This window comes from Pithys albifrons, chromosome 18, assembly GCF_047495875.1.
Source record: "Pithys albifrons albifrons isolate INPA30051 chromosome 18, PitAlb_v1, whole genome shotgun sequence".
NCBI classification, from domain to species: domain Eukaryota; kingdom Metazoa; phylum Chordata; class Aves; order Passeriformes; family Thamnophilidae; genus Pithys; species Pithys albifrons.
Window position 1 is genome coordinate 8785642 of NC_092475.1, and position 23183 is coordinate 8808824.

Below are 23183 nucleotides of genomic sequence, written 5' to 3' on the forward strand. Positions count from 1 at the left end.
GCCGGAACGGGCGGGGCCCCCGCCGGGCGGGAGGAAGTCGCGACGGTGGGGCGTCGGAGCTTCCGCCGTGTGTCGGGAGCGAGGGAGGTAGGCGAGAGGAGCAACGGCGGCGGGAGGGAGCACGGAAAACCGCAGCCATGGTGAGCCCCCGCGGGGATGGGGATGGGGATGCGGGTGCCCCGCTCCGCCCCGGCCCGCGCGTAACCCGCGGTGTCTTTGCAGACGGTAGGAAAGAGCAGCAAGATGCTGCAGCACATCGACTACCGCATGCGGTGCATCCTGCAGGACGGCCGCGTCTTCATCGGCACGTTCAAGGCCTTCGACAAGCACATGAACCTCATCCTGTGCGACTGCGACGAGTTCCGCAAGATCAAGTGAGCTACGGGAAGTGCCCGCAGCCCGGCCCCCGGGGCATCCCCTGCTGAAACACTGATGCGTTTAGTCTTACTTGTCAAATTTCCAAACTTCTAACTTAAAGGGGCACTTAGTTCACTTTGTTTCAATTCTTTCCTAATAACCAAAGTATACCTCTCTGTGGTGCTACTTTGTAACAGTTTGGACTTCTCTGTGTACTTAGCTTGAGGTACATAAAAATGTGATTTTTATGGTGGGTTCTCCTCTCAGGAGAGTATATATTCTTATATATATTCTACTGTAAATCAAGGAACAGCATTCATTCTTTTTTTTTCTTATGTTTTGCAATGTTTTCTTCTCACCAGACCTAAAAATTCAAAACAGCCAGAGCGGGAAGAGAAACGAGTCCTTGGTCTTGTGTTGCTGCGGGGGGAAAACCTGGTCTCCATGACGGTTGAAGGACCACCTCCAAAAGATGTAAGAATGAGCACAGAACTAAGGAAAAAGGGAAGGGACATCTTATAATTGTGGTTCCTGGCAGCAGGACTGCTGTTCTAGACTTCCAGATGCTGTTGTGACTAGGTCCAACAAATTTCACTTCAGGAAGCTCTAATTCCTTTGTGGGCTTGGACATCTATTGGATACAGGAGGGCTGTGGGCATCCCTAGGATCTGAGAAATTTTGTTTTCAAAAATCTTTCTTTTGGGGTGCTCTGTTTTCAGACTGGAATTGCCCGGGTACCCCTTGCTGGAGCTGCTGGAGGACCTGGAGTTGGAAGAGCAGCAGGGAGGGGAGTTCCAGCTGGTGCTCCCATGCCACAGGCTCCAGCAGGATTAGCTGGCCCTGTCAGAGGAGTGGGAGGACCATCCCAACAGGTGAGACACTGTGGCTTCTATTTTGGTACCAGTGTAGTGCATGAAATTGGTGCAGTGGAAGAACTGTATTCTTAGTTTGTTACCATGAAGTTTGAGCCTAGGGAGGCTTTTTGGTACCAGGTTGCCCTGGGAACTCTGTTTTATATGATAGAAGAGGGTTGACAAGTGCATCTTTTTGCACATAATTCAAGTGGTATCTGTTGAATTGTATTACAGGCTTGTGCCATTATTTGATATGTTAAGAGGAGACTGGTGTAATTTTCCAAAGGGCAATTTCAATGTTGCTTATTTTTTAGTTATTAATATAAAACAGATGTTGTGGTGTTTCTATGAGACTGTTTATTTTGTCTGCAGGTGATGACACCCCAGGGGCGTGGAACAGTTGCAGCTGCTGCTGCAGCAGCCACTGCCAGTATTGCAGGAGCTCCAACTCAATACACACCAGGGCGTGGGGGTCCTCCCCCACCCATGAGCAGAGGAGCCCCTCCTCCAGGTAAAAATCACTGTGCAGAGTGGGATAGCAAGGAGCTTAGGTTTTATGGCAAAATGTGTGATAAAGAGGTAATTACCCTAATCTGATGAAGAACTGTTATTATGGAGGATATCCTGATATCCAGTAAGTGCCTTGAATATTCAGCTGGATTTACATGCTTGGTTTTTCTTGGGGTTAAGGAATGATGGGACCTCCTCCAGGCATGAGACCACCAATGGGCCCACCAATGGGAATGCCACCTGGCCGAGGTGCTCCTATGGGAATGCCCCCACCAGGAATGAGACCACCACCCCCAGGAATGAGAGGTGAGTGAAGGTTATCCTGCCTGGAACCTCTAAGAAGCTGTAATACAAAGTTTGAAAGGTGATTCATTCCATCTCTAGCTCTGCTAATTGTCAGTAAGTGCTTTGGTGCTGAAAAAAGGGGTTCTAAGGCTACGCTGAGCATGGGGAAAATGTCTTTTTCATTTAGTCTTGTTGCTTCTTTCCTCTTCAACTCTTTCCTTTATTCCCAGGACCCCCTCCACCTGGCATGCGTCCACCAAGGCCCTGAGATTAGTCTATAACATACCTGTGAACTGTGAGAAGACCCAAGTAAGGGGATACATCCAGCAGTACCACCTCTCAAACCTTTGTTATGTATATTTTATATTTGCTGCTTGTCAATTTTGCCCTTTTTAATAAAGTTGGAAAACCCAATACTTGGAGTCACTGTTGTACTGGTCTGTTTATTTCAGGAGTGTAGCTTTTACTTTTTACTACTGCAGTTGAGTCATCCCAGAAGAGCAAGTTTGAGGCAAAAAGCTCAATTTGTATAGACAGCTCAGAAATAAACAGTTGGTCTGTGTTCCTTGTAGAAATTAAAGCATAGAAATGTAATTTAGTGAGGCTGATGGGGAAGAAAAAGGTTGGGATAGTGAAGGTGGTAAAAATTCCAAGGAAGATTTAACAGGTGTAACAGAGCCCAGGCCCCAGGTGCTCTAGCTATCCCATTAAACAGAGTAAACCTCTTAAAACAAAAATAATTCTTTATTGCATGGGCTGCTACAGATGTTTTCACACAGGGTCTTCAACCAAGTATAGACAAACATCCCAAAGCTATTCCAGAACTTGAAGAAAAACTTCAATTTTACTGAAGTTGTCTCCTTGCAGTACAAAGAAATTTCAGAGTGTGTCTGAAATTACCCCTCTGGTAATTGCCAACAGTCCTTACTTTCTCTTGTACCTGAAAGAGAAGATAAATGAAATGACATTCCATTCCAGCCCTACTCTGAATGACAGATAAGGAACAGCACTGAGCATTTTCTAGGCAAAGTATTTTCCCAAGTAGAGGCCTAGGAATATGATATTAAAGGCAAGGTGCTTGAGTGTCCCCAGACCTGCAGTAGGAGAGTAAGGTATTCTAGAACCAACAAAACTTTCAGAAAGGGCCTTTAAACAATCACAATGAGAGGAAAAAGAAAGCAAGGAAAAAGAAACCCAAACTTGAATAAGAAAGTAAAGGGAGCCATACCTGGACTTGGATTTGAAGTTTCCCCCTTTCCTACGTTGGGTCATACCCAAGCGTTTTCGATCTTCAAATGATGGGCTTTTGAGAGAGGGGTGGGAGGAAAGGTAAGACGAGTCACAGAATTACATCAAGCACAGGTACTTCTCAAAAGAACCCTGCTCATGTTTTCCCCTACTATCAAAGTATCCCTGAAAAATTTCAGAGATGCAGAAATCTCATCTACTAAAGCCTGGACTAGGGGAGCACAACTAAGACCTTACCCGGCACGGTACTGCTTCAGGGCCTTTCTGCTTGTGTTGGTCAGCTCCTCATCAAACACAGACACTTTTTTCTTCTTCTTAGGACCTAACAGAGACAACAGAACACTGGTTGTAAATGGAAGGCCACAGCATCTTCCCAGTACCATTGACCACAACAATTAGCCTAACCATGAGGAAAAGCAATGACTGCTCTCTGCTAACATGAGCCCTGGCCAGCACTGGTGGCCATTCTTTCAGAGATCAGGGCCTCCCCCTACACAAACTAGTTTAATTTACCTATTTCTAGCAAAGTAAGTGTCAGAACGTAAGTCAGCTGTAAAACAAAAATCTCTACCTGCTGGTGCTGCTGCTGGTTCCTCTTCTGGCAAGGCTCTGGCTCTCTTTGCTCGGCGATTCCTCTTTGCCAGACGCTCAGCATACATTTGAGATTTCAAGATTTCAAACTGTGACCTTTCCTCTGGCTGAAAGATGTTAAAATGTAAGTTTGCAGTGTTGTGAGGTTTTGCTAAGGGAAAACTATGATAGTCCACCCAGCGCCCCACTTGACCATAAATGTACTCACAGTCATTTGGGATTTTTTCTGTGTGTCCTGCATAAATTTCTTTCTTTTCTTTTTCCCTCGTAATGCTAGGTCAAATTCCTGCAGGGCTTTAGCCACTGGAGAAAGAAAAACAGAATTAAGAACTTCCTAAAGCAGAGAGCAGAGGCCAGTTGCAGCTATAGAATTTAATATGGCAGCAGTGTCATGACTCACATTTCTCCTTCTTCCTCTCCTCCCGGGTCTGGAACCAGCTCCGCTCCAAACTCTCACTCCCAGCCTCCTTTTTTCCTGTCTCCAGCTGTTTCTTTGCCTTATTGATCTGAGATAATTCAGGCAAGCAGTGAGCTCATGGTGGCTAAAAAATATATCTCTCTTCCCTTATCTAAAGTAGGCAAGTTAGGTACTTTTAGGGTAACCTCATTATGGACTATATGTACACTTAATTCTAGGAAAGCAAAATCCTAAAAAAAATGCTTACCTGGGCCTCTGACTGCTGCATCTCACGTTCCTCACGCTCCAAGCACAGAACTGCATAGATATCTTTCTCTAGATTCTCAATCTTCTCTCGAAATTTTAATATGACATCTAAAAACAATACCGTGTGAACATCAGAGGCAGCTCATGTGGAGTGCACCTTGTTTTTCAGCATCTCTTTTAGTGTCCTCTCTGTACCATGATATTCCCTGTGTACTGCTCTCCTGCTTTTTACCTCAGTGAGGTGTGTACCTTGGGGGAGAATTCTGGCTTTCACTGGTGTTTTAGCACTCTTGACAATATCCTTCAGCATCTTGCGCTCTTCCTCACCCACAAGGGAGACTGAACGTCCAGCCTTGCCAGCTCTGGCTGTCCGACCCACACGATGGACATAGTGTTTGGTGGTGTTGGGCATGGTAAAGTTGATAACCTGTAACACAAACAGTGTTAGTAGGGAAACAACAATAAAGACCTCATTAAAAACCTCAGCAGTGCAAATACTCACTGTTTTCACACCTTCAATATCAAGTCCACGTGCAGCCACATCTGTAGCTACCAGGATATCAATCTGCTCATCCTTAAAGCGCCTGAGCAGAGAAAGCAATTGCATTAGCAATGAATGTAGCAATCTGCTTCCACCTAAAACTTCCAACTTTGATTGTCTTTTTAGCCTAGGACTGTCAACTAAGCCTGCTAATACCTGAGTGATTCCAGTCGCTGTGCCTGAGAGAGGTTCCCATGCAGCTCCCCAACCCGCAGACCCATCAGTCCCAGCAGGATGTGCATACGGTGAGCCTGCTTCTTGGTCTGGGTGAAAAGCATCACGTGATCTCGGAACGTTCGTGTCAGTAGAGCTAAAAGAAAATCCTCTAAGAATCCTGCTTCACAGTCAATCACTGGCTCCAGCTTGTCTTTGCTCATCACTCACCTGTTACAATGGCTTCACGGTCCCCCTCTCGGTTGGGCCTGATCCGGATAAATTCCTGCCGCAGGAAAGGTGCAACATCTGTGTTGCTGTTCACAAAAATTCGGACGGGATTTTTCAGGGAAACAGAAGCCAAATCCTTCACCTACAAAAACAGATTAAGGAAAAAAGTCCACATGATTTCTGATAAAAGACCAGACAATCTCCATTCAACTTCCTGCCTCAATACACTTCTCAGCAGCTTGTCTTACCTCCTCTGTCATTGTGGCTGAGAAAAGCATTGTCTGACGGTGGTGGGAGCACAACCTGATGATTTCTTTCATCTGTTCCTCAAAGTATTCATCCAGCATTCTACACAGCAAAAAAACAGCAAGGTAAGGCAGTTTCACTGGTCATAGCTAAGCAATATTACTTAAGGCAGGGGAACAAGGACAGCATGGGAGAAGGAAAGCAGGAAACTCCCGTGTTTGTCCTTGCTGTTCTGCTGACCCTACCTGTCTGCTTCATCCAAAATCAGCACTTCAACACTGCTGAGGTGGAAAGAAGGGCAGTTGTGGAGATGATCAATCAGTCGCCCAGGAGTGGCAATAAGAATGTCTGGCCCAGAGCGCAGAGCTGCTTCCTGAGTCTTCACATCTAGGCCACCTGAAAGAGAGTGAACACAGACTGGTGACCCAGTGAGCGACTGCAGCAGAGTACAGGGATGCAAATCACCCGAGGAATAGGAAACAACTCAGATTAAACCACATTCACAAATAGAAGTGACCCCATATGTTCTTCCTCAGAAACCAACAAAGTGCAGCACAGTGCTGGAAAGTAAGATTTTAAACCACAGTGTACCTACTAGAAGCATAATAACTGTACAGCCTCCAGTTTTACTACACAGAATTCCCAGTTCCCTGTAGTGGTTTACAGTGAGCTGTACAGTTCACACAAACAACTTAATACTCACCTACTGCAAGGCAAGTTGTGACACTACTGAACTGTGCCAGCTGTTTTGTGACAGAGTGCACCTGAATACCCAGTTCTCGTGTTGGCACAAGAACCAGTACACGTGTTATTGGAGCCTGACGAGGTTTGTAAATCAGGCGCTCAAGGACAGGCAAGATGAAGGCAGCTGTTTTACCTAAAGAAAAAAAATAAAATAATTAACGATTATTGTGAATAGCTGATTCTCCATGGTTCTGGTACCCTGCTCAAGCCCCTACCTGTCCCAGTGGCAGCACAGGCACAAATATCCTTTCCCAGAAGACCCACAGGGATACAAGCCTTCTGAATTGGGGTTGGTTGCTTGAAGCCAAGAGCTGTGATTGCCTACAAAGGAGATACAGCAATTAAACTCTGTCTTTGGTATGACCACACCTGGAGTACTGTGTCTAACCCTGGGCTTCTGAGTACAAGAGACATGGACATACTGGAGAGAGAGACCAGCAAAGGGCTATGAAGGTTATGAAGGGCCAGGGAGCACCTCACATATGGGGAAAAGCTGAGAGAGCTGGGACTGTTCAGCCTGGAGAAGAGAGAACTCAGGGGGAGACTTGTCAACAGATATAAATACCTGATGGGAGGGTGGAAAGAGGACAAAACCAAGCTCTTTTCAGTAGTGCCCAGGGACAGGACCAGAGGCCATGGGCACAAACTGAAACACAGAAGTTCCCTCTGAATACCAGGAATCACCTTTTCACCTTGAGGGTGACTAAGCATTGGCAGAGAGTGCTGAGAGAGCTTGCAGTCTCCACCCTTGGAGAAATTCAAAGCCATCTGGACACGATGCTGGGCAGCAGCTCTAGGTAGCTCTGCTTCAGCAAGGGCTTGGACAATGTGACATCCAAGGTCCCTTCCAACCTCAACCATTCTGTGATTCCATGACAAGACTCACTCAAGACAATATTAGCACATTGCAAATAATAGTTTCCACATAATTTCCTTTTCAGAGCAGTTGTAAGGAGAAGAGAAAGTTCAAATTGGTGGAGGAAAGCTACACAACACTCTTCAGAGTAACATATATAATAAATAAAGTAAATACCTTTAGTAAAGGTCGTGAAAGATTCATGTCCTGGAATGACAAGTTATCATCATACTGAGACGCATCTTCAAAAAAGCTCTCTGCTTCCTAGAAACAGGAACACCAACAAAAATGAAACAACACAGGCAGCAATACAACATATTATCAAAGGGCTCTGGGCTGTTTTTTTGGCTACAGTTTGTTAACCAAAGCAAATTCCCCCACAAGAAATGCTGGGGAAATTTGACTCATGTCCAACACTTACTGCTTGCCCCTTTTTCGATTTTCTCCGTTCCTTCACTTTGACCTTATCTGCAGAGAAAGAGAAATGTGACAGAGATTAGCAAGCACAGCTAAACACATAACAAGATATTGTGACTATCTTAACCTCATACTTTTTGCTCAGAGCTATTGAGAAGCCTCAGAAACAAGCAGAGGCACACAATGGAGTAAAATTGTCAAAAAATTATCCTTCCTCAAGGATGAGTTCAATTGAAGCACTACAGCTACCATTCAAAATAAAATTGATTAAAATCAGAAGGAACTTTGCAGAAGGACTACAACAAAATATGAAAGGTTCTTGCCCACTCCCAGCAAAGCTTCACTACAGACTTTTCTGCAGTCTGTCAGATTCTTGCTCCTGACCATCTATCTGTGTACTGCTAATACCTGCTTTTGTGAAGATACTTTCATCATCCAATGAATACTCAGACTCCACATCTTCATCATCCCTACTAAAATCCTCACATTCCCTGTTAGTGGTTTGATTATCCTCAGCCTCTCCATCCTCATCTTTTAGTTTTGCTTGTTTAGCTTCTCTTTCCTAAAAGAAGATTTAAAAAAAAAGAAAAGCTTTAAAATGAAGGGATAAAAAAGAAACTTCAATCCTTTGTGAGCTTGTGTTTGTTGTTACAGAATCACAGAATCAGAGAATCGTTTCAGTTGGAAATGACCTCAGAGATGATCGAGTCCAACCTAAGATGGAACACCAACATGTCAACTAGACCATGGCACTAAGTCCAGTCTTTTCCCAAACACCTCCAGGGACGGTGACTTGTATTATGAGCCTACTCACAGACCCATGGCTTTTTGCATATTAACAATTCTGCATCCTTACCAGTTTAGCAACACACCACGTGTGGCTGCAAACCCAGCCAAAGGGATGAGCTGCACCTTGAGCTCTGTGCCTCAGGATGCTTTTGCGGCCCGTACCTCGGGAGGGAACGGCCAAACACATACCAGCCTTTTCAGTAACGAGAAAGACCCTGACCTGGAGCTTCCTTTTCTGTCTCACTTTCTCAATCTTCTCATCCAGCGTCGTTGCTGCTCTCTAAGCAGAAAAGCACAGAGAGGAGCTGTAAGAGGAGCACTGCGCGCTGTGTGCTCTGGCAACCAGCTCCATGCCGGCCCCCCAGGCCTTACCTTGCTGCGGAGCTGCCGCAGCGCGTCCGCCCAAGCGTCCTCCCCGCCGGCCTCCGCCTCCCCGAACTGGAATCCGGCGCTGAAGTGGCCGCTCCTGCGGCCTCGCCGCCCGGGGCCCGGAGCCCGGCACAGCCCCTGCGGCAACACCCGTGAGCGGCACAGCCGGGCCGGGCCGGCCCGTGCCTGCCGCCCCCGAGCCCGCCCGGCCCCACCTCCTCATCCTCGGAGTCGTCAGATTCGGGCTCCTCGGGACCCGGGTCGTCCTCGGCGATGGTGCCCACCAGGTCCAAGTCGTGCAGCATGGCCGGGGCAGTGCGGAACGCCCGCGACACGCGTGCGCGGGGCCGGGCTGGGCCGGGTTTAGGGATGGGACTGGGCTTAGCGATGGGGTTTGGGGCTGGGTTTTGGAGTTGGGTTTGAGGCCGGGGCCGGGCTTTGGGCTGTGTTTTGGGGCTGGGCTTGGGGCTGGGTTTAGGGGTCGGGCTTGGGGCCGTGTGGGCGGGCAGAGCCGCAGATTCTCCGCTTCGCTCCGCTGCGCTGGGAAAGAAAAGCGAAAGCGGCGGCTCTGAGGGTGGGAGGGGAGTGGGCTGTGCTTCCCTTCCTTTCCCGTCTCCTTTTTCTCTCACCCTTCCCTGCCCGCCCCGCGGAAGCCAAGGGGAGCAGCAGACACTCCGTGCTCGGGCCGGCAGCGGGCGAGGCTACGGGCGGGGCTTGCGGGGAAGTGGAAAGCGAAACTTTGCGGGTGTGGGAGGGGAAACTTCGCCGGGGTCCGAGGCGGTTGCTGGACTGTGAGGGAGCGCAGCAGCACTGCCCGTGCTCGGGGCGAACAGCCGAGGCTGCCCTGCCCCGCAGAGCCGGGACGGGCCCCGAGGAGCCCCCCCGCTGGCCATGGAGGGTCCCAGCAGGGAGCCTGGCGCTCGGCGGGCCCGAGATGGGGCGAGAGGTGAGGGTCGGCAGGGCAGGAGGGCTGGGGGTGGTGTTGGTGCAGGGGGTTGCGCTGCCCTCTCCTTGGTACGGCGAAATCTTCCCTCGAGGCTGAATTTCAGCCTTTCCTTGTTCGCCCCCCGGGGCTTATTTGCGGACACGATGTAGTGATGTGTCGCAGCAACCTGTGTTATCATTCAGTGCTTCCCGGAGGATTCTCTGGGGAGCCTGACAAAGATCTATGGGATGTGCTTCCCGCTACTCTCAGAGGCTGGGCTTTGTCCGCAAGCTTCATGTTTTAAATGTACTGTATACAGTCAGTTCAAGTCAGCTGCTGCTTCCTCTGTCATTATTTTAATGATGCCTAACGCCCGAGGAAATGCTGTCCTGTGCAGAAATCTTGATCTTTGGCCCTTCCTAATTCTGCTTTCGGTTCTGGGAAAAGGGGTTTCATTTTTTAGTGCCTTCACAGCTCAAGTGAACTCTGGGCATAGCACTCCCATGAGCAGTTAGAAAAAGGGGTACAGAGGAGACAACAATCCAAGAGTCTGTGTGCAAATATAATAGTTTTTTAACTTGATACTAAGTGTTCAAAATATACTGGCTGTCAGGTCAATATGCTTATGCATCTGTGTTGGGAGGCAGTTTAATGTGGTTGGTTTATACCTGGCTTTTTTTTTTTTGTCTTTTTTTTTAAGGACATGTATTTCATTCAAGCACTGTCTTTAAAGGAAGAGGCAGAAACAGAACAAATAATGTACCAGGCCAGGCAGTTCAGTTAGGGGAAAGACACGAAGACAGTAATGATAATCTTCTACTTGGGAAAAGAGAGGAGAGATTTGGTGGTAGTATTTCAAAGGTTCCTCAATCAAACAAGTATCAACTAAGAATCCAAGGTGAACAGGCCACCAGTGAAGGCACAGGATTCTGTGCTAAACAGGAGACTGAGGGAAGAAGAATGAGATGTCAAGGTGGACAAGCACATGAGAGGACCAGAGGAGCCTGTAATGAGCAAGAAAATGAAAGCAGGGGAAGGAGGTACCAGGATGGACAAGCACATGAGAGGACCAGAGGACCCTGGAATGAGCAAGAAAATGAAGGCAGAGGAAGGAGGTACCAGGATGGACAAGCACATGAGAGGACCAGAGGACCCTGGAATGAGCAAGAAAATGAAGGCAGAGGAAGGAGGTACCAAGACAGAAAAGCTCAGGAAGGAGCTAAAGAGCTGGGGAATGCGTGGGAAAATGAAGGCAACAGAAGAAGAATGCAGCGTCATGAGAATCCTCATTTCTCCCAGAATGCTACCCCAGGTGGTGCCCACCTCAGTGAGCAGCCTCGGCAAGCTAAAAGGATTGGTTATAAATTCCTAGAAAGTCTCCTTGAGAAAGATCCTTCAGAAGTTGTCATCACGCTTGCTTCCAGTTCGGGTTTAAAGGAACTTCTTTCCCAAACAGCTATAAAACCCAGTTTCCTTCAACTCATTTGCCAGGTGCTTCGAAAAGCATGCAGTTCCCGAATGGATAGACAGAGTATCCAACAGCTGCTTGGAGTGGTGAGGGAGTCCAACTTTCTCAAGGTCTGTCTGCCACAGTATGTGTCTGACATGGCAACAGAAGTAGTTCCTGCTGTACGGCAGGAGTACCCTGTGCATATTAGCAACATCATTTCACTTCTTCAGGACCTGATCAGTACTTTCCCAGCCAGCTCTGTGCAGAAAATCTCTGTTCTCTTGACAGTCTTGCCAGCATCCATAAATGCCCTGAGAGCTTCTGGTGTGGACATCACAGAAGAGACAGAGAAGAATCTCAATAAAGTCCAGATGCTCATGAAGCACCTGCAGGAGAAGAGACGTGAAGGCACACTGAGGGCTGATAACTGTACATTTATGCAGCCTCAGATTGATGGTCAAGAAGAAAACTATCGTACCATGAGCATTTATCCAACCCATAATGAGGTACACAGTAATGAGAAACCCTTTCTACGTCTCAACATTGTTTCTGGAAGATATGAGAGCACCAACATTTATCTTGACACCCATTTCCGGCTTTTGAGAGAAGACTTTGTGAGGCCTTTAAGGGAAGGTATCATGGAGCTTTTGCAGAACTTTGAGGACAGAGGTTTGAGAAAGAAAAAATTTGATGATATCAGGATTTATTTTGACACACACATTATTGCCCCACGTTGTGCCTCAACTGGCATTGTATACAAGGTCCAGTTTGACATAAAACCATTGAAGTTTGTACAGTGGAAGAATTCTAAACGCTTGCTATATGGATCCCTGGTCTGCATGTCCAAAGATCACTTTCAAACATTCCTTTTTGGTACTGTTTCTAACCGTTCTGCTGAAGATCTTGCCAATGGGTTTGTGGAGCTGTGTTTTGATGCACGGAGCCAGGCACTGCTGCCAGAGGTTCGACCCTCAGACTCCTTCCTCATGGTAGAGACAACTGCCTACTTTGAGGCCTATCGACATGTGTTAGAGGGGTTGCAGGAAATGCAGGAAGAAGATATCCCATTCCAGAAGTACATTGTGGAATGTGATGCACGGGTGAAGAAGCCAGCATACCTGACACAATATACTGCCTATAACTTAGCCCCCTTGATGAAGACATCAGATGAAGAGATGTGCCCTGATAGTTTGAGAAGAGTCCACATTCTAGACCCCAAGCAATGGCATTCAGTGAAAGCCTTGAAATTAGATAAGTCTCAGGTGCAGGCATTGTATCTTGCACTCACCAAGGAGCTGGCTATTATCCAAGGACCTCCTGGGACTGGTGAGAAATATTCACTTAAAGTCTCTGTAATTTAAAGAGTTCTTGATTCCCCCATTTAGGGAGATTGACTTCAGAGAAAGTCATCTGTACTGTCTCCACAGCTTTAGTCCAGTGCCTAATCAATATTTGAGTGGCCCAGTTAGTGTGAGCTGTGGAGACAGTTAATATGCTCCAATACTTGTATCTGATCTTGCTTATTGCTCACTTGGATGCAAGCAGACACCAATTGCACTGTTGCCTCTGCTTGTGTAATGGGCTGAAAAAATTGTCAATCACCTTTGAGAACATGGTGGTTCTTGCTGTGCAACACTCTATTTGTCTTCACAGCATACTAGAGCATTGTCAGTGTTCAGCCATGGATCGATGTGTGAATAGAGTATTACAAGTTTAACTATAATTCTTTTAAATGGTAACTGAATTCAACAAGCACCAGTACTTGTATTCCACTAGCATGTGAATGTTTCATGTGCAGCCAAATGTCATGTATGAAGCCATTATCAGAGCAGGATGGGGGATGCAGTGGCAGAGGAAACCCTGTGTCCATATCCGGTGTATTATGCCAAAAACAACAGTCTTGCAGAGTGTGGCCTTGCTCAACTACAGATCAGAAAGTCAGTGCTTTCTCTGTGTTTTGTAAGCTAGTTACTCCTGTGGTCATTTCTCTTGATAGCCTAGAAGGAAGTCTTTTATCAATTTTTGACAATTTTTGTGATTCAAGGGGTGGATTACCCTTTTCTCATTCTGAGCTTGTTTTGCAGGGAAGACTTATGTGGGTTTGAAGATTGTTCAAGCTCTTTTGACTAATGAGCAGGTTTGGCAAAGCACTCTCCAGACGTATCCCATCCTTATAGTCTGCTACACTAACCATGCACTGGATCAGTTCTTGGAAGGTAAGAGTACCTGCAAATGGGATGGTGATTCAGGTGAATCATAGAATAGTTTGGTTTGGAAGGACCTTAAAGATCATCTACTTCCAATCCTCCTGCCATAGGCAGGTCCACTAGACCAGGTTGCTCCAAGTTCCATCCAGCCTGGCCTTGAACACTTCCAGGGATTGGGCATCCACAGCTTCTCTGGGCAACCTGTTATTAGAAGCTGTAATTGGAAATTATACTACAACTCTTAGTCTGCTCATGTTATGGCATGATAACCTGCCCTTTTGATTTGTTTATATTTTTTTAGTGACTCTAGCCTCATTGGTATAAAGTAAAAAAATGCTCAGACCAATCCACTATAGCATTTACTACCCCTTGTCCTACTGCAGAAAACAGAGCTTGCCCCTTTAGTACTATTGTTTCTCTTTCATTCACAGGAATACACTCATTCCAAAAAGATGGGATAGTGCGTGTTGGGGGCAGGAGCAGCAGTGAGATCCTGCAGCAATTCACCCTGAAAGAGCTGAGGAAGAAGTTTGACTTCAAACATGACTTGCCAGGGCACCTCTGCAGAGCCTATGGGAATGTATGTGCAGACCTCACTGGAGATGATGGGACTGGGTTGCCTGTGCATTGGAGGAGATAACTAAACCTCCTCCACACCTGGTCTTTTTCACCTTGTGTTACACTGAAGTCAGCCACTTAATTCTTCTCTCAATTCCTTGTCTTGTGTTTTCTGAACTTTGTTTCTCTGAGTGTGACACTCCCTCCCTTCTCTTTCTTCTGGGTAGATAACCAGTGGGATGGCACAGGCTGAGCAGGCGCTCCATGAAGGAGCGAAGAAGCTGGAATGCACCACCTATGGAGTTCTGCATGAGCGCTACCTGGAACCCTTCATTGACCGCCAACACTGGGCCAGTCTGATGAAGGGTCTGGTAAGAGAGGTCCCTTTCTTCTGAGTCAAGCAGTCCTAGAGTATGCTTACTATCCTTTCTGCTGAGTCTGAGGTTACCCAAGTGCATGCCCTTTTAACATCACTTGGCTACCAGGAAAGTGAGAGAGCAAATAGCAAGCTGTTCTAAATCACAGTAGTCTAGACGAGGCAGGGCAAACAAGGGCTTTAAATTTTGCTTGTTTAAACTGTGCAGATTCTAAGTGATCTGTATCAGCATACAAATACAAGTGCCCAAGTGAAAGCCTTGTAAACTGAAGGGGAGAAGGGATGCTTTTTTGAAGATCTGGGCCTGCTCAGACTTTCTAGCTCTGAAGGGTCTCTCAGGGGTACTTGGTCTAGTTGCCTGCTGCTGCACGAAGCTGCTTTGGCATCATCCTAAGACTCTCAAGTGCAAGAGGCCTGGCTGATTTGACTTTCCTTATTAGGATGACATGGAGTTTTACTATAGTGGTTCACAGCACTCAGCGATTCTGGAGTGGCTGGGCCTTGGTGTATCTGTCTTCACCCAGAGCGTTGCAGAGAATATATGGGCTGAAACTCCAGGTAAAAAACCAAAAATCAAACAAACCCAAAAGACACCCACCCCATCCCCACCCTCTCTACAGGTGTGTTTGCCTAAGCAATGTATGTGTGCCAGAAGAGACACTGCTACTTAACAGGCACAGAACAAGGTGTTACTGTAAGGACATGGAAAGATTAACCCTAATTTCCACATAGTGACTGCTGCACTGTGATTCTGCTAGAGTGGCTGTGGCTCACTGCATGTGACTGGTGATTCTCACAGGTGGTCAGGAGGAGAGAGAGGAAGAGTGGGAAAGTGAAGTAGAAGAGGAGCTTTTGGAGATCACACAGCTGGCTGACCTGATTGAAGCTGAGAGAATGATTGAGGATGAGAGGGTAGCAAAGCCTCGGAGAAGGAAGGAGGAAGATCAAAGAGCTGTTCGTAGACTAGCCAGCACAATGTTGGCTATGAAGCTGGAGGACCAGGAAGACGGAACACCTCAAGAGGAGACTATGCAGTGGGAGGTAACTGCCTGCATTAGCATGCTCTGGCTCTGCTTGACTGTGCAAAGAATAACGTAGGGATGCTAATACAGAAGAGTCTTTCTGCTATAACTGCTTATTGGAAAGCTTTTCGTTTTTTCTGCAGGTAACAGCTGGCCAGAAGAGGAAAATGAAGCAGAGAATGAAGGCTGAGCTCCATAAACAGGATGCAATGTCAGAGTTAGAGGCCAAGGCTATTCAGGATCTGTGGCAACTTGACCTGAACTCCCGCTGGAGGCTTTACAGGTGACCGAGCTGTTTTGCAGGTTCTGTCAGGCAACTGTTTCCTAGGATCATTCCAATTTGCAAACTCTTTGTCAAGCTACAGTGTTTCTGTCTATATCTGTTCAGCTCCTTGTCTGAACATGCTTGTTCTTACCTTCCCTGTACTGCATGGGCAGTGATGTCATCCCCTCTGCTCTGTGTGTGTGTGTGTGTGTGTATGTGTGTGTGTGTGTGTTCAGTACTAAGTACAGATAGTAATAATATGTTGCCCAAAAGACATGAGGGAAGTTTTGAACTGAATCCATTCAGAAGTTCTGGGTCACCATCCTGCTTTCCTTGCTCTGTGTGATAATGGCTCTTTCTTCTCAGGCTTTGGCTGCAGACTTATCAGGGTTTTATTCGACGGAGGATTCTGCAGCATGAGCAGGAGTATCAGGCAGCAGCAGAAAGGCTGAAAGAACTGAAGCTTCAGGAAGATCTCTGCATTCTCAAGAAGGCCAGAATTGTGGGGATGACAACTACAGGTGCAGAGCAGTTGGGAAGCAAACCAGTATTGCACTGCTTCAGTAATGGTTGAAGAACCTTGTTGCCAAAAGATTGGCATCATATGCTGCTTCACTGCCTGGGTCAGGCTCTGCACTGGCCCTTTGCAAATGTGGCTGTTGTGAGAGTTGTCAATTAGGGACATGAGCAGTTTCTGTGCACTCTTTTGCTCCCCCCGTCTTGAGCAGCATTCCTGGAATAGAAATGCACCACTTGTGCCTGAGTAAGGCACAGATAATATCTGCACTGCTATCCTCACCTTCTGGTGATGATAGTGTTAAGGTCATTGTAGTACGTCCCTTTGGAGAGACGATTTAAGGTTTATTTATGTGTGTAGATCAATGTATTAAGTGTATCTTACGTCTGAAGAAAGCATTGAAAAAGAGTCAATGCAGGCATAGGACTAATTCCCACCTGCCTTCCCTTCATATAGAAGCCATCCCTGGTATGATGCTGTTTTAAAATTCAAAAAGCTAAGTCTTAAAAATGGGGGATCTTGGGAAGAACCTCAGTCTTTTCTGGGACACAGCCTATTCCTCTCCCTGAAAACTCTTGTCATACTGCTTACATATAATTATATTCTACTAATGTTTATCTTCTGTCCTTGCTCAGGTGCTGCCAAATACCGTCAGATCTTGCAAAAAATAGAGTCACGAATTGTCATTGTAGAAGAGGCAGCAGAGGTGCTTGAGGCTCATACCATTACTACTCTGAGTAAAGCTTGCCAGCACCTCATCCTCATTGGAGATCACCAGCAGGTAACTTTTTCATGATTAATGCCTCTAACTACAGTGCAAATGAACTAGAATCTTTAAACCAAACACCATGAGTGATAGGTTGCCAAGACTTCTTGCTCCCCAATTTTCACAGGTCCTGTCTCCTGTAGTTTGGAGTAGAGCTCCTGTGGAATTGGTGTTTTAGTTTAACTGATACAATTTTATATGGGCTTCAATTGTGACTGTATCTAACTTTGATATTGAGCACTTCTGCAAGAATCCAATTCTGTTTTTTCAGTGGGGGACCAGTGACAGAAAAGGAGATGAGTGAAAAAAATCATACTAACACATAGGGAAAGTGCTTAAATGTGGACCTCCTCTCCCTTCTCTTTCAGTTGCAGCCTAGTGCTAACGTGTATGACCTGGCCAAGAATTTCAATCTGGAAATCTCTCTCTTTGAACGGCTGATCAAAGTGGATTTCCCCTTTGTCTGTCTGAAATACCAAGTAAGGAAGAGCTGTAAAAAAACCCCATTGCATTTGCATTTAGGTTGTTTTAAGTTTTTAATACACTTGCATTTATACTTCTACTCTAAGAGAAGCCTAAAAGAAAAGAATGTACTATTTAATTTCTGAGAGGAGTGGTAGGAGATGTCAAACTGCCACAGTGTTCCAGTATATTTCTAATTACTCACAGCACTATAGTTCACGTATGTTTTAGTGCATAGAACATGGCTTATTGTGGCATCTGAAACTTCCAAAACTTTGGACAGTGACAGCACAATTCTTCTCAGGCTGCATCCTGATATTTATAGCTACATTTCTATAATCATCTATGTTAGTGCTTGGGAAAGTTAATTCAACCTCCAGCAATCCTGTATTAAAACTACCTAAAAGTAGTAACCTAGTAGTAGTTAGGGTAAAGTGCTGGCTCTTGTAATCTATAGCAGTGTTCTTAGATTTGAACTGAAACCAGCCCTCTTGTACAACAACCTTACCAAGTGTTTTCTTGAAGATACTCTGCTACTACCACTCCTGTAGGTGATGGTGGTATCAGCAATGGGGTAGGGGAGAGCAGGGATTGGGAAGTGTTTCCTTCTTGTCTCTTACTGAAAAGTCATCCTTGTGTTGTATTCAGCCACGGTCTGTACAGTGGAATAACAGAATATTAACAGGGAAATGTGTTGTTCCTTCCTCAAGACTGATAAAGCTGCTTTGTGTTTCAGCACCGCATGCGTCCTGAAATTGCCCAACTTATCAGTCCTCATATATACCAGAAGCTGGAGAACCATCCCTCTGTCCTTAACTATGAAAACATAAAAGTGAGTTTTCAGCAATCCAAGCAATTGATTTTGTCCCTTGTTACAGGCCAATTAAGTTTCTGTAAAATATAGTGCTTAATGATTTCAATTTTTTAGAGCAAATGCAGTTACTGAAATTTATACTCAAATCAAGGAAAGGTGTGATACAGAATCAGGTAAAGGAATTTGTAGTTCTTCTGGTATTAGTGATGGTGGACACTTGAAATGGACCCAATACTGATGACTTTAAAAGAACAGTAGAAAATAGATTAATGAACAGAAGAATTGTAGGAGATTGAAAGCTGCATATACACAATATTGTGAAACTGCAACATAAAATAGGTCACTTGATTATTGGAACCCTCCTTTCTTGGGTTCTCTGGCCATTTTACCAATAAACAACATGTGCAAACAGGATGTATTCAGCTTACAAATATAAAGCAGTCACTTTTTGTCTAACATGCACAATAAACAGCCAGAATTTAACAATTTGTAAGCCTTAAAATGCTTGTCTTGGGTATCAGTCAGAAGTGTCAGTCTTTGCTTCTTCCTTAATGATGCTGAGTTTCCACCTTAACACTCACTCCCTGTTTTCTGACTTGTATTTTCCCACCCTAATTGGGATTTCATGTACCTCCATGTTGGTGCTTTTCTTGCATCTCTGAACTATTAACAATCATATCTCTGTCTCTAATTTTCCCTTGCTTATCTTGCCCAGCCCTTTTCTGCAGACTTGATCACAGCTCTCTGTCGTAATGTAACTGTTTTCCCAGAAGTCTGAGCCAAGGTTACACTGCTGTGCTGATGGCCTTGGATCTCTGAAACACAAGTGACTGATACCCTCGGAGAAAGAATTGGAGGTAGTTCCAGAAAGAGAATTACAGTAGATTAGCCTGTGTAAATCTGTCTTAACAAAAAAACAGTATTAATTAGTTAAAAGTTCTTTAGCTGGATGAAGGAAGAATATGGAGAATTATAGCAAAATGCTGAAGTCAGACAAGGGAAAATTAATACTGAAGATTAAATTACTAGAATAAGCTATCTGGGAAAGTGGCAGGTCCTCTTTTAATATCTTGAAATCCAGATCAAGTCTTTGTAGAAGATGATTTATTTAAACAAATTAAAAAGCCAAATAAACCCCATTCCAAAATCCAACCAAAGCAAAACCCAACAACAAATATACCACCCAAAACACACAACAACTTGGGAGACCTGAAAACTTTACCCCATTTCTCCTATAAGAAGCTATTTTTGAGAACCTTGTGGTACCATCTGGCCTTAAAACAAACTTGAGGTACCAAAAGGCATCAAAATTCAATCTTTCCAGCTGGTACAATAACCAACATAGGTGATGACTGAATTAAATTCTACTGCAGTAGACAATATGCCATTATGGACACTTTGAAAAAGCAGATCTGTGTTTGATCTACAAAACCTATTCATTCCTGATAAAATCAGTCCCTGGGTTTTGGCAGGCAGACTAATAATTTCTTATGGGCAGGGCAATTCCAGTTGATAGGCAAAAAAAAAAAAAATAAAGGTTCCTGCTAACTCAAAGCAAATAGAATTTTTGAACAGGTGAGCAGTCAACTCTGTACCCCTGGAGCTGATAAATGACTACTGGAGTCCTAGCATTCCTAGTTTTTCTGGTGAAAGAGCAATCCTCCTTGCTGCTTTGTTTGTACTGCAGTAACAGGAGGCATGTTTTAGGCAAGTGCAAAGCCCCGTGCACTGGTAATTTACTTTTTCCTACATGGCCAAAACAAGACATTGTTCACACCATGAATATGCTTTGAGAAATGTTACTAACACTTAGTGTTCACTTTTCTATAACCTGAAAAGGTACAGTAGAAACATCTCTGAAAAGTTATGGAATAAAATCATCCACAGGAACTGATTTCATATTAGGATACTGAAATGTTACCAATAAGCTGAAATGGGAATTTAAGCTTATTAATCACATCTGATTAATAACCCATGGAAATCTAAGAAGAAATCACCTAAGTACACAGTAACTGCATACTGTAGTCCTCTCCTTAAGAGTCCTCCGTTCAGTGGATAATCAGGGACATTGAAACAGTCTGGGGGAACAGAAGCCAGACTTCTCTTTCTCACATCCTTTCTCTTGTTTCAGGGCGTCTCATCTAACCTCTTCTTTGTGGAACATGACTTTCCTGAGCAAGTGATCCAGGAAGGGAAAAGCCACCAGAACCCACATGAGGCCCAGTTTGTAGTGGAATTGTGCAAATACTTCTTGTGTCAGAATTATCAACCTTCTCAGATCACCATTCTCACTACTTACACTGGACAGCTTTTCTGTCTGCGTAAGCTCATGCCTGCAAAGATCTTTGGAGGTGTGAAGGTTCATGTAGTAGATAAGTACCAGGGGGAGGAGAATGATATTATTCTGCTGTCACTGGTGCGGAGCAACAAAGAGGAGAGAATTGGGTTCTTGCAGATCCCTAATCGTGTATGTGTAGCATTATCCAGAGCTAAGAAAGGGCTGTATTGTATTGGAAACATGAGAATGCTTGGCAAGGTTCCTCTCTGGAGCAAGATCATTCACACGCTTCGGGAGAAAAATCACATTGGACGCTCACTGATGCTTTGCTGTCAAAACCACCCTGAAATTAAGACACCGGTATCTACAGCTGCAGACTTCAGTCAAGTCCCGGAAGGAGGCTGTGGTCGTCCCTGTGAGTTTAGATTGAGTTGTGGACATGTTTGCACAAGGGCATGTCATCCCTATGACATGGAACACAAAGAGTACCAGTGTCTGAAGCCTTGTCAAAAGGTGCTTTGCGCAAATGGGCACCGCTGTCCACAGCCGTGTTACGTGTCCTGTGGACAATGTCTCGTGAAGGTAAAGAAAACTATTTCCAAGTGTGGCCACACACAGATGGTGCCATGCTCTACTCCAGTGAGTAACTTTACGTGCCTAGAAAGTTGCGAGAAGAAGTTGAACTGTGGACACACATGCAGCAATTTCTGTGGGCAGGAATGCACAAAGCGATGTCCTGAAAAGGTTACAGCCATGCTGAAATGTGGCCACAAGCAGCAAGTTGAATGCTGGATGGCTGTGAGGCAACGTGAGATCCCTATCCAATGTAAAACTAAGTGTTCTGTCACACTGGCATGTGGTCATGCATGCTCAGGTTCCTGTTACACTTGCTTGGAAGGAAGATTTCACAAGGCATGCAACATGCCATGCAAGCGCGTCTTGATCTGCTCTCACAACTGTCAGGAGCCTTGTACTACAGAATGCCCACCCTGTCAGCTGAAATGTGAGAACTATTGTATTCACAGTAAGTGTAACAAGAAATGTGGAGAGAGCTGTGTTCCTTGTGCTGAGCCATGTGAATGGCAGTGCCAGCACTACCAGTGTACCAATCTGTGCTCCGAGCCGTGCAATAGGCCTCGCTGCAATGTGCCATGTGCTAAGCTACTGCGCTGTGGGCATCCTTGTGTTGGATTGTGTGGAGAGCCCTGCCCAAAGAAGTGCCTTGTTTGTGACCATGAGGAACTCACTCAGATCTTTTTTGGCTTTGAGGACGACCCAGATGCTCGATTTGTACAGCTTGAAGATTGTGGCCATATCTTTGAGTCCCAAGGCCTTGACCATTATATGGATGGTGATGATGATGTGGTCAAGCTGAAGGTATGCCCTTTGTGTCAGACACCCATCAGAAAGAATTTGAGATATGGCACCAGTGTGAAAAGGCGAGTGGATGAGATAGAACAGGTGAAACGGAAAATCCAAGGCTCAGCACAGGAAATTGAGTCTAGCAGACAAAGACTGCAGGCTGCACTGGCTGGGAATGCTGTTCTGAAGAGTAATCTACCCTCCAGGTACCTCATGCTAGAAGATAAACTAAAAGCTGATCTGTCCACAAAGAGTATTGGATTAATTGAGAACCAGCTTAACTTCTACAACCGTCTAGCAGACCTAACCGCTTCTATGAGCAAAATTGCTGAGAGTGACAGCCCAGGGGTGAGAAAGCGGCTGGCTGAAGTCCAGGTGTGGCTGGATAAGCAACGCATCAGTTTTACAGAACAGGAGCTCTCTGACCTGCAGTCTGAGATCCAGAGATTGACTTATTTGGTGAACCTCTTGGCAAGGTGCAACACTCGAGGTAGGACAATCTCCCCAGTGCTTGCAGCAGAGATTGCCAGTGCACGTAAGATCCTGGAAGGGACAAAGAAATTTACGGAGAAGGATGAGACTGCAGTGAAGGCTCACATGAAGAAGATCAGCACTTCCTTGCCTATGTCAGGCCTAGGGATTTCTGAAGCTGAGCGGGTGCAGATTGTCCAAGCTATTGACTGTCCCCGTGGCCATTGGTTCAAGTGCAAAAATGGACATATCTATGTGATTGGGGAATGCGGGGGTGCAATGGAGAGGAGTACGTGCCCTGAGTGCCATGAAGTCATCGGGGGCACAAACCACACTCTGGACAGCACCAACAGCCTGGCCTCTGAGATGGACGGTGCGACCCACGCAGCCTGGTCCGACATGGCCAACAACATGCTCAACTTCGAGGACCTTCGCCGGCTGATGTAGAGGAGGGCGAGCCCTCGGTTCCTATCACAGCCACGCACACCCCAGCACACCCCGCTGCTTCTCCGCTTTTTCCCTCACAAATAAAGCGCTTCGATGCGGCCGGTCTTGCCTCTTGGGGGACGGGGCGGGGCTGCCGGGAGTGCGGGACACCGCCGATCCCGCTGCTTACTGGGAGTGGGGCCATCGGGAGGACGGGACAGCGCCAAAATGCCGCGCTGGGAGCGGGGCTGCCGGAGGGAGGTGGGACAGCGCTTATCCTGCCGCTTTGGGAACGGGGCTGCCGGAGGGAGGCGGGACGTTGCTTATCCTGCCGCTTTGGGAGCGGGGCTGCCGGAGGGAGGCGGGACGTTGCTTATCCTGCCGCTTTGGGAGCGGGGCTGCCGGAGGGAGGCGGGACGTTGCTTATCC

General features: G+C 46.0%; 3 protein-coding genes across 3 annotated transcripts; 2 read left to right on the plus strand and 1 right to left on the minus strand.

Annotated features, from left to right (window-relative positions):
• Positions 1 to 14: 14 nt before the first annotated feature.
• SNRPB (small nuclear ribonucleoprotein polypeptides B and B1) lies at positions 15 to 2428 on the plus strand. The gene is made up of 7 exons (XM_071573168.1): positions 15 to 140; positions 223 to 374; positions 720 to 831; positions 1077 to 1229; positions 1584 to 1722; positions 1902 to 2027; positions 2237 to 2428. Exons 1-7 carry the CDS (start codon positions 138 to 140, stop codon positions 2272 to 2274), a joined length of 723 nt encoding a protein of 240 aa, XP_071429269.1. The 5' UTR covers positions 15 to 137; the 3' UTR covers positions 2275 to 2428.
• Positions 2429 to 2731: 303 nt separating this feature from the next.
• On the minus strand, positions 2732 to 9307 carry DDX27 (DEAD-box helicase 27). The gene is made up of 21 exons (XM_071572586.1): positions 9071 to 9307; positions 8859 to 8993; positions 8707 to 8766; positions 8106 to 8259; positions 7702 to 7748; positions 7458 to 7544; positions 6640 to 6745; positions 6384 to 6557; positions 5926 to 6076; positions 5683 to 5782; positions 5435 to 5576; positions 5207 to 5360; positions 5012 to 5093; positions 4759 to 4936; positions 4511 to 4617; positions 4246 to 4351; positions 4054 to 4148; positions 3826 to 3952; positions 3492 to 3576; positions 3235 to 3309; positions 2732 to 2946 (listed from the first exon to the last, which is right to left on the minus strand). Exons 1-21 carry the CDS (start codon positions 9158 to 9160, stop codon positions 2931 to 2933), a joined length of 2271 nt encoding a protein of 756 aa, XP_071428687.1. The 5' UTR covers positions 9161 to 9307; the 3' UTR covers positions 2732 to 2930.
• A 142-nt stretch (positions 9308 to 9449) lies between these two features.
• ZNFX1 (zinc finger NFX1-type containing 1) lies at positions 9450 to 22874 on the plus strand. The gene is made up of 13 exons (XM_071572585.1): positions 9450 to 9801; positions 10481 to 12556; positions 13315 to 13446; positions 13869 to 14017; positions 14223 to 14366; positions 14812 to 14929; positions 15171 to 15412; positions 15537 to 15676; positions 16025 to 16179; positions 16811 to 16956; positions 17310 to 17420; positions 18140 to 18235; positions 20349 to 22874. Exons 1-13 carry the CDS (start codon positions 9747 to 9749, stop codon positions 22773 to 22775), a joined length of 5991 nt encoding a protein of 1996 aa, XP_071428686.1. The 5' UTR covers positions 9450 to 9746; the 3' UTR covers positions 22776 to 22874.
• Positions 22875 to 23183: the final 309 nt, after the last annotated feature.

Coding starts and splice junctions, on each gene's coding strand:
- DDX27 (XM_071572586.1), bottom strand. CDS start 9,160: ATGCTGCACGACTTGGACCTGGTGGGCACCATCGCCGAGGACGACCCG. Junction 5,361..5,434: donor CCGTGAAGCCATTGTAACAG/GTGAGTGATGAG, acceptor ATTTTCTTTTAG/CTCTACTGACACGAACGTTC. Junction 4,937..5,011: donor ATATTGAAGGTGTGAAAACA/GTGAGTATTTGC, acceptor TTTGTGTTACAG/GTTATCAACTTTACCATGCC.
- SNRPB (XM_071573168.1), top strand. Junction 1,230..1,583: donor TGGGAGGACCATCCCAACAG/GTGAGACACTGT, acceptor TTTTGTCTGCAG/GTGATGACACCCCAGGGGCG. Junction 2,028..2,236: donor ACCACCCCCAGGAATGAGAG/GTGAGTGAAGGT, acceptor CTTTATTCCCAG/GACCCCCTCCACCTGGCATG.
- ZNFX1 (XM_071572585.1), top strand. CDS start 9,747: ATGGAGGGTCCCAGCAGGGAGCCTGGCGCTCGGCGGGCCCGAGATGGG. Junction 9,802..10,480: donor GGCCCGAGATGGGGCGAGAG/GTGAGGGTCGGC, acceptor TTTTTTTTTAAG/GACATGTATTTCATTCAAGC. Junction 14,018..14,222: donor TCTGCAGAGCCTATGGGAAT/GTATGTGCAGAC, acceptor TCTTCTGGGTAG/ATAACCAGTGGGATGGCACA.